Source organism: Trematomus bernacchii, unplaced genomic scaffold, assembly GCF_902827165.1.
Source record: "Trematomus bernacchii unplaced genomic scaffold, fTreBer1.1, whole genome shotgun sequence".
Lineage (NCBI taxonomy): Eukaryota > Metazoa > Chordata > Actinopteri > Perciformes > Nototheniidae > Trematomus > Trematomus bernacchii.
In genome coordinates, this window is record NW_022988098.1 from 2,386,715 (window position 1) to 2,402,779 (window position 16,065).

At 40.8% G+C, this 16,065-nt stretch overlaps 1 protein-coding gene across 1 annotated transcript; it reads left to right on the forward strand.

The window, feature by feature from the left end:
• Positions 1–2,881: 2,881 nt before the first annotated feature.
• Positions 2,882–15,644, forward strand: LOC117475469 (inter-alpha-trypsin inhibitor heavy chain H3-like). Its single transcript, XM_034121691.1, has 22 exons — positions 2,882–3,028; positions 3,298–3,327; positions 3,482–3,505; positions 4,427–4,581; positions 6,050–6,154; positions 6,681–6,843; positions 6,956–7,066; positions 7,171–7,299; positions 8,430–8,546; positions 8,637–8,805; positions 8,930–9,055; positions 9,169–9,350; positions 10,408–10,593; positions 10,692–10,831; positions 11,291–11,451; positions 11,602–11,628; positions 11,720–11,794; positions 13,732–13,845; positions 13,986–14,187; positions 14,320–14,492; positions 14,998–15,109; positions 15,246–15,644. Exons 1-22 carry the CDS (start codon positions 2,912–2,914, stop codon positions 15,382–15,384), a joined length of 2,757 nt encoding a protein of 918 aa, XP_033977582.1. The 5' UTR covers positions 2,882–2,911; the 3' UTR covers positions 15,385–15,644.
• Positions 15,645–16,065: the final 421 nt, after the last annotated feature.

A 16,065-nucleotide genomic window follows, 5' to 3' on the forward strand; every position in this document is an offset into this window, starting at 1 on the left:
TCCAGGACTTTTAGGAATGGACACTATCCCAAATAGTGTGAGGTCGGAAACCACCTCAGCAATAACTTGTTCTGAAATAAATGGGACACTGTTCTTAAAATGGAATTAAGCTGGATTTATTTATATCAATTTCATTTTTTCATTGTAATTGTTTAGTACAACATAAAATATCTCGTTGAAAATATGTAATAGCTTTGGTTTTCCCTTTCCTGTAGTGTGCTATAGGTTTTTGTGCATGTAAAGGGTCTGCAAAGGCCATAATCCTAAAGTTTCCTCCAGAAGGAGTTTCTCTCCCACACACAGGTTTCACCGATTTGTTCAGCATCGAAACATTCATTAGCTGACAATTACATTATTGTTTTATTAAAATAAAGGGAGGTCAGTTACTCTTTAAAACAGTTGGTAGTTATGGGTACTTTTTACTTAAGTACATTTCGCAGCCCATACTTCTTTACTTTTACTTCAGTAAAGAAGTTTAGTCAGTACTTCTACTTTTACCAGAGTATTTTTAAACACGAGTATCTGCACTTCTGCTTGAGTAAAGGATGTGTGTGCTTTTGCCATCTCTGTCATTAAGCTTGTAGTTAATTACCTCCCCCTGGCTAAACAATATAAATAAGTTGCATGGCAGTATTTGTGCATTTGCATGTGCACAAATGGCTGTTTTGTTGTCGCTCGCGATCAGTCGATGGAGTCCATGCTTTGTTTACAAAGTCAGGCGTTTGTAATAGTTGTTTCCCGTGATAAATCCCCAGGCAGGCAGGAAGAGGCGTGCTTTGCAGGTCTAGTAGCAGCAACAGTGTTTTCCCAGTAATAAAAAAAGAAAACTTAATTCAAGTCATTCACCCTTTCACACCTCATTCATACAGAGCAGTGGCAATTGCTCTTGGAACCTAACATTCACACACCATTGGCCATCCGACCGGAAGCCACTCAGGGTCAAGTACCTCGCCCAAGGAAACATCGACATGTTGACTGCACAGGCTGGGACCGAACCCACAACCTTCTAGTTGAAAGACAGCCGCACTCCCCTTGTCAAACATCAGAGATCATTAATTCAATTTGGCAATACTTCTCAGTGAAATAGGGAAAGGGTTAATGTGAGCTGGTGATAAGAGGCAGGGATCACTGTAGCGACATGAAAATCACAATTCAGACAATATTCAGTCGGCCAAAGTGCTAAAGAGATGACACAGAAAGTTGCAAACATTCAACCTCTCACATACTTCTTTTGATGATACCCAAGTGGTATTGTTTTTAACTGTTGAGGATGAGCAGTCACCTGGTTTAAGCATCTGTTTTTCTGACCTTACATATCTATGTGTCTGTGTTCAGAGCGTATGGGCTCAAGTCTATATTTGTGAGTTTGGTTAGAATCCAAACAAACAACCAACTTTCATTACAGGTCAATGAGTTGAAAGTGCTTTCTGAATCTAGCTTGGTAGGTAGTAAAGTGTCACAGAATAACGTGTGTATAGGCTACATTGTCCAAAATCAGAGAGCACTCACAACATTTGACAATATTTCTGAGTGAAATTATTAAAAGAGGTTATGTGAGCTGTAAATAAGAGGCAGGGATTACTGTAGGGACATAACAATCATAATTTTGATTTTTGAAACAGAAACGATCGTTGCAGACATTCACCTTAACCTGCCATTAAGGTGTGTTGACTTTACTGCTATGTTAACAGTATTTGTACTTTGTTATTTGTGTAGTGAATCAGACTTGGCTTGGATTAATGTGGCTGATGCTCTGAAGGAGTTGTGAAATGTATTTATGTATGTTGAAACATTTGATATCTTCTTTTTTTAAACTGAACATTTTTCCTAAATAAATGATTTCCCCCTGTATCACCTGTATTACATTTTATTTGGGAATAAATTATAAAAAGAGGTTAATTTCTACGAAAAATTTGTAAACCTGATCAAGTAAACTTCCAACAGCCCAATTTAGTTTGCCAACATAAAGTGCTAGATTATGTTTGCAAGCATATAGCGTCATCAGTGAGAGCACATAGCTGCCTTTAGCCCAAGTATACACATAATATTGTTTGTTTATATGTTTACACGAGATAAATATGCTGACCAAAGTTAAATCTAAGCAATCTATGACACTCAAAGGTGCTCTGTGGTCATTTTGTCCCGGTTTCGCATCACAACGCTCTGATTCATCTACATGCTAGAGTTCGCCTGATTTTCTACACTATTCTACTGTTTGCTTGCTGGTAAATGTGAAAGGACACAAACACACACTTACAGTAAGTGAAACAAGTGGTTGAGGGAAAGAGACTGGCAAAAGAGGAGAAAAGTGAGGGCTGAATGAAGCAAACAGAGACAGCATTTTAGTAAATGTATTTATTTTACTACAAATAACAGGGAGCATCACAGATATCTAGCTGCTATAGTAACTATAGTAGACATAATGTACCTATCACTAATAAACCGGTCTTAAGGCTTGGTGTTGGCAAACTTATCATTAAAGGGGTTCTTTTTATGCTTTTGGGGGTTATCCTTTCCTGTAGTATGTTATATAGGTTTTCTTGCATGTGAATGGTCTGCAAAGGCTAAAATCCCTAATGTTCCTCCAGAAGGAGTTTCTCTCCCACACACAGGTCAACATTCACTGATTTTTTCGGTGTCCGGGCCTCCTGCACATTGAGCCCAGGTCTGTTGGTCAATACTCCACACACACACACACACACACACACACACACACACACACACACACACACACACACACACACACACACACACACACACACACACACACACACACACACACACACACACACACACACACACACACACACACACACACACACACACACACACACACGCACTTTGTCCCTCCCCCTGGACAGAGAGCTTTATTCTCAGCAGTGCCAAGCTGCTGTTCAGTAGACGTTTGGTCATGTCTGGACTGCAGGGTGTTGGACTACTGCTGCTGCTGTGGGGCAGCGCCTGCATGGGGCCGCCCGGCCTGGTCCGGGGGGCTCTGGTCATTTCTGGAGACCAAGAAGCTCTGCAGGTAACTTTTTTTTGAATTTATCTTAAATTACATTGTTTTCACACAGAAGCTATCAGTTTATCAGCTGGTTCATTATTTTTCCACTAATCGGTTTTCTTATGAATAATCTCTTTATCACCAACACTGCTACTTTGGAAATCCTTGGTTTTACTAACATTCTCATTTCTTTTTGTATTTGTAAGTATGACAATGAGTATAATGTATTTCTGATGAACTGGTCCTTATATTCTGGCACCACGTTGGTTCACCCTGGCATATTTGTATTTCAGGAGCCAAGAGGCGCTGCCAAATCACTGCAGGTACTTTTCAGAAACTGTTTACAGAAAGCCCTTTCATAATATGGTGAAAACATTGTGCAAAAGTTGGATCTTTCTTAATTAACATTAATCATTCTTACATTTTCTAAAATCCCAAAATAATCACATTTTTTCTCTGTTTGTTTTTTTGTTCCAGAAAAGAAGTACAAATGAGGACATGGTAAGAAAATGTTTGATTTTCTGTTAATACTAATACTTATAAAGATACATATTCAGTTCAATATAACTTCATGTACTGCTGTAAAGACGGTATACAATGGCTTAGCAACCTTATTAACACATGCACATACACAATGTCCACATCAAAAATGTAACTACAAATGATACTATACTGCACTCACACTACCTCGCTGGTTACATATATATATATATTTACATATATTATTTCTACTGCTGATATTTATATATTTATTGTTTCTTATTCTTTTTTTCTTCTACGTGTTTATTATTATATTTTATTATATATTTAACTCGTGTAACACCTGTTAACATGCCGCTATGACAAAAAATATCCCAATTTGGGATGAATGAAGTAAATCTTTTATCCTATCTTATACTATCTTATCTTAAAAATGAATGCATACAAATATGTAAGAAAAGAATCTCGAAAAAAAATGTATGACGCTGTACAAAATCAAAAGCAGAGGAAATAAAATACTTGAGTTTAGAAAATAAATATACAAGCAGGTTACACATAGCGACAGCTTGAAGGAAGCATTGGCAATTAACAATACATGTGCTCATATAGGTTCAATATGTTCCTTACAATCAACCAAAAATGGTTATAAAAAACTAAACTCACTGAAAAGGAGTTTAGTTTTCAAATATCAACACTATCCCTGTAGAGCATGCAGCACCCAGGTTGACTCACACACACTCCCAAAGTGGAATCAGTGACATAATGTTCTCCAAACATTTTCTTTGGCACCAATCAGGGTGTCATGCTGTGGTCTGGACCCATAGCTGAAAAAAACAGTATTGGAGTAATTGACTGTATAAAAAATGCTATGTGTGAAGTGCTCTCCTTATTCACTGGCTTTTCAACTTCACCTTCAACTCCCTCCCTCTCTGTCTGTCTCAGATGGAGGTGTACAGTGTGAGGCTGGACTGCACCGTGATGTCTCGTTTCGCCCACACTGTCATGACCTCCAAAGCTCTGAACAGAGCTAACTCCTCCCAGGAAATCTTCTTCGAGGTGGACCTGCCCAAAACCGCCTTCATCACCAACTTCAGCATGTCAGTCTGTCTCCACTCACACTTGCATTATGACCATTTCTGTGGCAGTATTTATTCCTGCTTCCTCCTATTATGTTCATATTTGTATTTTGTGCCTCTACTGTGACATGTGTATATACTTTAATGTTCAAAAATGTCTTTGTTTCTCTCACGCTGCCTGCTGCTGCACCTCTTTTCAGCTTCTGTCTGAAACCAGAGCCCAGTCTGCTCTGATTGGTTAGCTGGCCGGCTCTGTTGTTATTGGTCAACCGCTCAGTGATGTCCCGTCCCTTACCTATCACGTACAATGTGTTGGAGCGCTACCCAATAGAAGCACAAGTGTTAAATATTGATCTAACTATATTACAGAAGTAAACAAAGGAGTCCAAAGGAGGAGTTTCAGGCAACTTTGGGATGTTTGCCTTTGCAGACCATTGACATGCACCAAACCTCTATAACACACTACAGGACAGGGAAAACCCCCCAAAAAACATAAAATGCCCTGCCCAGAACAAATGACTATAACTTCACTTCTAAAAGGGTTAAATTAATAATCTTTTTTCTCAAAGCAAGGTTACATCTGTGAGTTGGATGTAGAAGTGTCAGAATCAATATAGATGTTTCTGTGTCAGAGTAAATTCAGATGGAACATTGTAAAAAAAGGTAAATTCTTACCTCCGCCTAAAAAAAAAACATTACTTATAGTGAAAACCACCCTTGAATGATGGGATGGTAGACTAAAGGCTTTAGGAATCCAAACTACAACATATAATAAGTACCCTGTATCAAGATTGATGCAAAACAAGTGACATTTGACCTCTTTAGAGAGATTTATAAAAATAAAAATAATATGAAATCTCCGTTTTTTACATAAAAATGCAATGATGGATTATCAGTAATCCTTTCAAAGTGACACAGACACATTGGATTAACCTATGGATTAACCTTCAGCGGCGTCTTTATCATTTTAATGCCATTGAACATGACTATTGATCAGAATAACAGCTAATTTGAGACGATTTCCCGTGAATGTTCCGTAATTCTCGTGTTGTGACGTCTGTGTTTGCTTCCCCTGTCACGAGTTCTGATCGCTCAGTGATGATACTTATACCTATAGAATCTGTGGAATCTCAGCTTTAATTTGATAACTTGTTTTGCAGTTACGATAAGTAATAAGGGTATATTTACCTTGAGTTCTGTGGTAAGTGTGTCAGCATTTTTTCGCTCAGGGCTCATTTAGACGCTTCTTGTGAGACTTGTGTTTTGTTTCGGTAAAAATGGTTCGTATTGTCAGTTAGCTGAGTTTCTTCCCGTTAAATGGGTATGACACATTAATAGGTTTTTAAATATTAAGAAGCCCTGAGACACAGTTTCGTGAAAAAACACCCCACTGCCCCCTGTACAGGGGGCTCTAGGGCTTAACAGGTTAAGATGTTTTTTCTTAATGATACAGTTAGTTGACTTTGTTCTCTATCTTTCTTCCTCACAGGGAAATTGATGGTCAGGTGTACGTTGGCGATATAAAGGAGAAAGAGAAAGCTAAGAAACAATATGAGAAGGCTGTTTCCTCTGGAAGGACTGCTGGACTGGTGAAGTGAGTCAATCAAGATGAACAACACATAAAAACCCAGACGTGGAAGAAGTACTTAGATCTTGTTCTTAAGTAAAAGATAAAACTACAACAGTGTATAAATACTATTACAAGTACAAGTCCTGCATTCAAAATGTTACTTCGGTAAAATTACAGAAGTTTTAGCATCAGCCCATACTTAAAGTACAAAAAGTACTCAATATGCAGAATGGCCAACTTCAAAATAATGTATTATAATTATTGTTGCATTATTTTGTTTGTTGTAGCAGGTAAACATGGAGCATATGTTTTAACCTTATAGTCGTCAACCGTACCTCTGAATTGTAGAGTAAATGTATGTGTAGCAGGAAAAGGAATTGCCCAAGGTAAAGTACAGGTACCTCATATTTGTACTTAAGTATAGTAATTAAATCAATCTACTTATTGCATAAACCCAGAATAAAATACATTTCAAAATGATCATACTGTGTTTGTGTACTGTAGCATGGGTTAACATTATAGGCTGTCAATGATGTCTGGGTCATTACAGGGCTTCTGGAAGAAAGATGGAGAAGTTTTCAGTGTCTGTCAACATCGCAGCTGAAAGTAACGTGACGTTCATTCTGACCTACGAGGAGCTCCTTCAGAGGAAACTGGGCCGGTATGAGATTCTGACCCGAGTTAAACCCAAACAACGGGTCCAGGAGTTTCAGGTGAATCCATGTTCATGTTCACTTCACTGTCTCTTTAAGATTTCAAATATAGGAAATGAGTGGTTTACCTTACAAACTATCTCTGTTTCTGTGTTTGCCTGTGTGGAGACAGATTGTCACCAACATCTATGAGCCTAAGGGTATTTCTTATGTGGATGCCCATGCAACCTTCCTCTCCAATGAGCTGCTCCCCCTGGTGAATAAACGCGTCACAGACAATAAGGTACGACCAGACCTCGAAAGAAGTTGTCTCTGATGATGCTACTCAAACTTCTTCCAAAGATTTAGGGATAAGCTAAATTGGTTGTATTTTTTTCCCATTTTCAGGCCCACATCTCTTTCTCACCAACTATGGAGGAACAGAGGAAGTGTCCAGATTGTGAGGGAACTCTCATCGATGGAGATTTTCTCGTCACGTATGACGTGAACCGAGCAAAGAGCCAGTGGGACATTCAGGTCAGCTGTCAGAAATATTGTTCTATGTAAAAATGAATTAGCAGAAAACAATAATAAGAGCTAACATATTACATATAGAAAAAAGAGTGGCAACATTTTGAAAGCTAAGTAAACATATTAAAGGTAGGGTAGGTAAGTTTGAGAAACCGGCTCGAGATACACTTTTTGTTATATTCCATGGAATGCTCTTAACATCCCGATAGCAATGAATATCTTAAATGCTTTGACAAAAAATCCATACAAAAATGTCATCTGTGGAAGCCGTAATACTGTAAAAAGCACGACCAATCATTTTAGCCGGCCCGGCTAAAATAACTGGATGGCCTACCTGCCTGTCAGCCTTCCATCTGTGCACAAACTTATCTCGTGCCCTCATTGGTCATGTGCCCGTTCGTGTGTGTTGGAGGAGGGGCTCTGTAAGGAAGTGGCAGATTTTCTCCGGTTGTGTATTTTCAAATTCTAGCGATCTCGAGCCGGTTTCTCAAACTTACCTACCCTACCTTTAAGGTGTTGTGATATTATATTAATGTATGTGTCTCTATTGCACAATATTGCAACAGTCTGTGTTGCATGGGGCCTGAAGGCTGAACTGTAAAATTTAAATTAATGCATGAATCTGTTGCCCAACAACATGAATTACGCAGCCCTGAGATGAAAGTGAGAAAACTCTTTCCTCTGTTTGTGAGGTACAAATATGTTTTTGTTGGTTTATTCTTGACTTTTTCTCTATGAAAACAAGTAGGGAACATTATATTGGCCCTAAGAGGTTTACAAAATCACCACTACCCCATGTTCTTAATAAGATGGGGTAGTTGAGATTGTGTATGTCTTTTGTCTTCAAATGTGTGTCAACCATAATTATGTATCACACTTGGTTTAAGAGAACAAACAAAATACACGTATGCACATGTAAAAAAAAGGCCTTGACTTTTTTCCACGTGTTTTCCAAAATTAGATTTGAAAAAAGGATCACCAGATTTTTTAAATCATTTTCCTCTCAAGGTTTCGGTATAAAATGAGTCAATAAGATATATATATATATATATATATATATATATATACTAATTCTTCTCTTGCCTTGTCACTCACTTATGAGTGCACTTCTGCTCTTTATTGATTCTCTCCTTCAGATTGTGAATGGATACTTTGTGCACTTCTTTGCTCCCCCTGACCTGCCCAGAGTCCCAAAGAACGTTGTGTTTGTGATTGACAGGAGTGGATCAATGAGTGGACAAAAGATGGCACAGGTGGATGACTGTTCAGTATTTCAATGTCTTTCTGATATTTGAATGGCCACATGCTTACAATTTGCCCTCTGACGTTGCAATCCTTTATAGACACGGGAAGCTATGCTGGCCATCCTCAAAGACCTCCACGAGGACGACCACTTTGCCATCATCCAGTTTGATGACTCAATCGACTCTTGGAAAGAGTCACTGACCAAAGCAACCAAGGAAAACCTGGATGAAGCGATGAAATATGTCAGCAGGATAGTGGACAGTGGATGTAAATAGAAAACAACAATAAACAAATGACACTAGCTTATATGCTAAATGTCCTCTTAACTCCATAAATGGTGAAACTCACCGTCATACTTTACATTTTTACAATTTCTTGTGTTTTTTTCTAGCAACCAATATCAACGATGCAGTGTTGAGAGGCGTGAACATGCTGGTCAAAGACAGGCAGGAGGAGAAACTCCCAGAGAGGAGCATCGATATGATTATTTTACTCACTGATGGGATGCCAAACGCTGGTGAGCGTGCAGAGTGTGTGCATAGGATATACTGTGTATTGTGTTTCTACACATTTAATTGATGTTCTTTGTATTCAGCATTCAACTTCTGCATGTTTTATCTACGTTTGCAGGAGAGTCTAACATTGGGAAAATCCAGACGAATGTGCACTCTGCTATGGGAGGAAACATGTCTCTGTTCTGTCTTGGATTCGGAAATGATGTGGAATACTCCTTCCTGGATGTGATGAGCAAACAAAACAAGGGAATGGCCCGCAGGATCTATGAGGGTTCGGATGCAGCCGTACAACTCCAGGTAGGCTACAGGCTCAAATCTATAAAACACGTTTGAGCCGTTAATGCAGTTCTTGTGAAGATTCAAAAGGTTTTATTGTCATATAAAAAATAGCTACAGCATTGTCACGAACGAGCTGAGAACCAAAATGCAACACACGGAAAACCAGGGGAAATCGGTAACCAGCTTTATTATAAAATGTTTCAACTGAAAAGTTCTGGTATGAGACAAACCGGCAGACAGTAGGCAAAGGGCTGGTCGGGGACAGGCGAGGGTTCCAGGAGTAGGCAAGACGGGAGACGCAGGTACAGGCAGGGTCAGGGGGCAGACGAGGCAGAATAATCCAGGGACAGGCAGGGTCAGGAAACAGGCGAAGCAGGCTGGTCAGGGACAGACAAGGTCGAAACCGGGAGAGCAATCTGGGAGGTAATGCGGGAAATAACTGCATGCTGCGAAGTACGATCTGGCACTGAGAGTGAAGGGGGCCTATAGTGGAGCTGATGGGTGTAACAGAGTGTGAGAGAGAAACAGGGTGTGACTAGGTGGGTGAGAAATGCTAATGCAGAAAATAGGTAAGTGAGGGAGCAGACTGTGACAAGCGTAGTGGTTGGCTCATGTAGTAAACTCATGTAATAATAAAATAACATAGAACAGAGTGTGAAATTATGAAATAGCTACGTTACATTCTTCCCCAGTGATGTAATCACTGTTTTGGATTAGATTATAGTAAAACAGGACATGGGGCGCTTGAGTGGGCCGAAACGCCAACAGGCCATGGGAACTGGAGCCTGAAGCATGGAGGCTGGGGCTCGGGCTGCTTGGCTGGCCTTGCGTCTCCTTCCATGAGGTCTTGATGTTTTGCGGAGGCTCCGAGGACCTCCAAAGGCCAGATGAGACCCCTCGAAAGGGTCCTGGACAGGAGCAGGAAAGGGGGCAAAAGCAGGGGCTGACTCCAGACTGAAGTTCATTGTACCCAACAGGCCTGACGTATAGTGTCAGTGTGACTGGCAGGTTTGGAAATGGGAGGCAGGGGGCTAGCAAATCTAATACATCTAATGAGATGACACATTTGTTGCAGGGTTTCTATGAGGAGGTGGCCAGCCCTCTGCTCTTGGAGGTGGACCTGCGTTATCCTGAGAACGCAGTGGACTCCCTGACGACTAACCACTACAGCCAGCTGTTTAACGGCTCAGAGATCGTGGTGTCAGGTCGACTGATCGACAACGACCTGGACAACTTCATGGTGGAAGTGTTCGCTCAGGGGGTGAGGAGAAGGAAATGTTGGACATTTAGAGACACTGGAAAGATGTTGTGCGTTTATTACCTATTTATTACTTTTAATATGATTTCTCCTGCTTCTAGTTTGATGAGGACTTTAAAGTGCAGGGCCAGGCCAGTGCTGAGGATTGGGACGTGTTGTACCCAGATGAGGAGTACATCTTTGCGGATTTCACAGAGCGTCTGTGGGCCTACCTCACCATCCAGCAGCTACTGGAGACAAGGTATTTTGTAGTCAATTCACTCAAACTGAGACCTGAATTACTTTAGCTTTTGAATCTTTATTTACCATTAGTCTCATGAACATTTTTGTTATTGATACTTTGTCTGTGTTGTGTGAGAGCTTGTATACATTTCAGTGAGGTCGTGCTTTTGGAAGGTTTTGGGTTAGATCCCAGCCCTTGCAGTTAGATGTCGATGTATCCTTTGGCAAGATAATTCATTAAGTTGCTCCCGACAGCATGGACTACGGTGTGTGAATGTGACGTTAGCTTCCTTGAGCAGGTGGTACCTTACATGACAGCCTCAGTATGAATGGGATTGCATGGGTGAATGAAGACTTATATATGTAACACACTTTGATGAGTCGTAAAGACTGAATAAAGCGCTATATAAATACAGTTCACTTACCATGTTGCTATTCTGAATGTGGTGTCAACTTTACTATATTTTCCTTCTTGCAGCAAGAGTGGTACCGCAGAGGAGAAATCCAACGCCACTGCCAAGGCGCTGGACATGTCTCTAAAATACAGCTTCGTCACGCCTTTCACCTCCATGGTGGTCACCAAGCCTGACACTGAGGATGGACCAGACAGCCCTTTCATTGCAGATAAACTGACTGAGGGTAAGGTGGGGAAAAGAGGGTTTCAAATGTGATAGGCCAACCTCACATGGCTGCTAGGAATCTACAAACAAAACATGACCTTAAATCATTCTCAAGCATCACTGACTATTAGTCTTTACTCATTGTGTTTGAAATGTGAATTTTTGACAGAGCAAAGACAAAAGGAAGAACGAGTTGGTAAGGCAGTATTTATAACATTATATTAATTGACTTAAGTGAATTCACTGTAGGCTATTGATTTAAAACTTTTTTTTGTTACTGTCTCTAGGATATCAAAGATATCCACAGGTTGCAGCCCTCCGACCTCTTTCAAATTATTACCATTCAACACCCACATATTTAGGTAAGTACATTTGTAGCAATGGCAGCTGCAGATCTTGGGATGGCAATGTCAGTCTGTCTGTTTGTCTATATTCAAAACTATTAAATAAATTGACAATACATTCTGGACAAACATTATTGTCCTCAGAGGATGATGTCTTTGTTAAAGGTAGGGTAGGTAAGAGTGGAGAAACCAGCTTGAGTAAGCTAGAATTTGAAAGTACACAACCAAAAAAAATCTGCCCCTTCCTTCAGACTTCCTTACGCGCACATGACCAATGAGGGTACGAGATAAGTTTGTGCACAGATGGAAGGCTGACAGGCAGGTAGGCCATCCAATTATCTGCCGCGGATCGGGGCAGATAATTGGACTTGCTTTTTACAGCCACGGCTTCCACAGATTAAATATTTGTATATATTTATTGTCAAAGCATTTAATTTATTCATTGCTATCGGGATGTTAAGAGCATTCCATGGAATATAACAAAAAGTGTTTCTGAAGTGAATTACCTACCCTACCTTTAATAGGCGCTTTCACACCGGAGTACTTTTCCCCGTACTTTTCCCTTTTAGTTCCGATAGTTCCTGGGCCTGCTAGAGAGCAGGTACTTTCCTGGGGAGAAAAAAGCTCAAATTTCTGATGGCTGGGCGAATTGCAAACCACGCCCCGTAAAACTCGGAAAAGTTTTGTGAAGCCGCCATTGTATTTGCTGGCATTAGCATTATTAGCATTAGCATTAGCCCCGTGCACCAACGGAGAGAGAATAACTTATGGCAACACAAAAAAAAACATGGGAGCGGTGGAGTGATCAGGAGGTGTCGGCGTTCTGGCGATTTACTCTGAAGGCTTCAGTAGAAGCTGCTGGCCAGTCCCCAACTCCGGGTACTTCCGGTGGCAGTATACGCCTTGAAGTTGTTTGCGGCCTGCCAGTAAACCCAAAGCAGAAGAAGAAGAAGTGACGTCAGCGGCTTCATCTGCGTAATCTTCCCTCACGCAGCGTCCACACGGGGGCGTCCGTTGAAGCTTGCCGGTGAGCTTGTCTGAAACTTGACCAACAACCAATCACATGAATCTCCCGCCCCGGACACACAAGCACGCGGTTTGATTGGCTAGAGCTTGTACTGGCATATGATTTGATTGGCCGACGTGTGTTGAAGCTTCAACGCTTCTACCCATTCACTTTGAATGGGTTGACGTCACGCTTTGCCGAACTGCATTGTGGGAGCGTCGCTTCGCTTTGCTCGCGTTGCTCGCTTCAAAAGTTGAGCAATGTTCAACTTTTGAAGCTTCAACTTTTGAAGCTTCAACGGAAGAGTCAGCCAATCAAATCATATGCCAGTACAAGCTCTAGCCAATCAAACCGCGTGCTTGTGTGTCCGGGGCGGGAGATTCATGTGATTGGTTGTTGGTCGAGTTTCAGACACGCCCGCCGGCAAGCTTCAACGCACGCCGCCGTGTGGACGCTACGTCAGGGACTTACAGTATTCCGGTGTGAACGCGATCTGTACTTAGTTCCATGGGGGGTACTAAGTGCTGGGAACTAAGTACGGCAAAGTACTTGGTGTGAAAGCGGCTAATGGCTGACTTTTCATTTAGTGCCACTATCAGGCCAAAACCTTTACGCTTGCAATGACATATCTTATCATTATTTTGAGTATTGTGTTTATCGTTAACAAGCTAATATTAGCATGCTAACTTGCTTAACTGAAATGGTCAACATGATAGGCTAAACATTACACCTGCTTAACATATAACATAAAATGTTAGTAGCCTATTGTGATTGTGACCATGTTAGCATGCAGCTATTAGCATTTAGCTCAATGCACTGCTGTGCCTTTGTACAGCCTCACAGAGCTGCTAGCATAGCTGTAAACTAGCATAGCTGTAGCTGCTAGCATAGCTGTAAACTATCATTTTTGTTTATTACTGGTATCTTTAAACTCTGTTGTCCCCTACAGTGGATGGAGATCCTCATTTCTTGATTGAGCTTCCTGAAAGGGACGACGCGCTGTGCTTCAACATTAACAACAAACCAGGAACCATTTTCAACCTGGTCAGAGACCCAATACCAGGTCCGCCCTAAGTCCTGATAATCATCATGACTTTTAAACACCATTACTAGAAATATTCTCTGTAGACCTTCTTTTCATATATGTTGCAGTAACTCTGTGCATTTGAGAAACAAGTGCTTCAATCCTCATTTTTCCCTCAGGTATTTTGGTCAATGGTGAGACCATCGGAGAGAAGATGATTCCCCCTGATGGTCAAATTAACACCTACTTTTGGCGTTTTGGCATCGTCCACCAGTCTCTGGGGGTGAGGCTGGAGGTGAGCACTCAGGACATCGTGGTGCTCCAGGACGGCAAACAGGTCAAACTGCTGTGGTCCGATAATGCTTCTGTCAAAGGAACCAAGTAAGAGTCTGCACCATCACATGGTGTTCTCCTTCAGTGAAAGAGAACTATCCTCCTACATGAGTTAAATGAAGTATACCATCCAGTTTAGGAGGAATAACTGGCAACTTCCTCCTCTTATTTCTCCTCCAGTGTGGATCTTCTCTTGACCAAGGATCGCAGCCTAACGGTGACTCTAAAGGATTCGGTCAAGTTTGTCGTCCTGCTCCACAAAGTGTGGGCAAAGCATCCGTACCATCGGGACTACTTGGGTTTCTACACCCTGGACAGCCACCTCCTGTCCCCTGTCGTTCACGGCCTGTTAGGTACAGCATGACACACATCAGAGAATAGATGCATGGTTTATAGTTTAATACCAGGTCAAGATAAGTGATGGGTATTGCATTTCTGAACATACTTTGGTTTCTCCTCAGAGCAGACGAAATATAAAAACGATAATGATAAGATAAATTGACACCAATAAAATCAGTCAGCCCATGGATATGTTTCCATAATATGTGTCGCTGTGTTTTATGATTGGTCTGATATGGTGCACATGGTAACTAATAATTATCAAAATGTAAAGGTTACACATTGCATTGCCAGCTCAGGTAGAATTGTACCTTATCCTGCAACCGGAAAAATATTATACAATATAAAAAGGTCAGTGAAAGTTAAAGTGGCTTAAATTGGTACGGTTTATCAAATGACTTCACTGTTTTGGACTCTCCTACCTCTTGTTGTTTTTATTTTTAATAGGGGGTGGGATACAGGGCCAAAATACCTTTATTTTAAAATTATATTTACTTGAAATGGTGATTTGTCTTGCAGGTCAGTTCTACCATGGGATTGAATATGAGGTGTCAGAGCTGCGTCCGGGGGAAGTCCCAGAGAAACCGGACGCCACCATGTATGTGAAAGGCCGGGAGCTCAATGTGACCAGGTACGCTGCATGCATTAACACATGCCTCATCTCAGTGGGGGAGAGTCAGCATTCAATGAGTGTTTTAAAATGAATACATCGATGTTGCTTTGTACATGCAGTTAAGATATCATTTGGTGTACATTTCTGTCCACAGAGGCTGGCAGAGAGACTTCAGGAAGGATGTGAAGAATGGAGAAAATGTTCCCTGCTGGTTTGTTCACAGTAACGGAACAGGCCTCATCGATGGAGATGCAACAGACTACGTTGTTTCAGGCCTTTTTAAAACTGTTTAAAAATAGGTTAGGCTACACAATGTCCATCAAAGAAATAATAATTCAAACAATAACAAATATGCCTGTTTTACACCATGAATGATCCAACATCTTGTTCCCATGGGCAAACAGACTTCATTCACAGCATTGTATAGAAAGTTTCACAGTCTCTATCAGTGTAATTCCAGGTCTTGTAAAAATGGACACTATCCCAAAAAAGTGTGAGGTGGGAAAAACCTCAGAAATAAATTGTACTGAAATAAATGGGAAACCGTTCTTAATGATTGACTAGAGCTGGATTTCTTTATATCCTTTTCTGTTTTTCAAAAGATCTATTTGAAAATGTGTGATAGTTTTACTGTAGAGTGTTAGGTTTATGTGCATGTAAATGCTGCAAAGGCTAAAATCCCAAAGTTCCACACTGGTGCTTTTTGTATCGTAGTTTAAATGTTTGCTGTATCAGGATCTCTCAGGATGTTTAGTGGGATCCAAATAGTTTCCAGGCAGCGCAACTCTGAAAAAAGCTCTGTAACAGTTCATGTGAGGTCTACTGTGGGACTCCAAAACCACATCATTTATATAAACGTTACCTTAGCGGGGGACAAATTGTTGAAACCTTTCTTCATTTAAAAAAAATCTAAATGTCCTAATTCAACCTAAAGAATACCAACATGTACAGCAATAATTGTAAGACTTATGGTC

Excerpts from the sequence above, each read along its gene's own strand:
- LOC117475469 (XM_034121691.1), top strand. The coding sequence starts at position 2,912 with ATGTCTGGACTGCAGGGTGTTGGACTACTGCTGCTGCTGTGGGGCAGC. Across the intron at positions 7,067-7,170 it reads AACGCGTCACAGACAATAAG|GCCCACATCTCTTTCTCACC; the intron begins GTACGACCAGAC and ends TCCCATTTTCAG. Across the intron at positions 14,188-14,319 it reads GCTTCTGTCAAAGGAACCAA|TGTGGATCTTCTCTTGACCA; the intron begins GTAAGAGTCTGC and ends TTTCTCCTCCAG.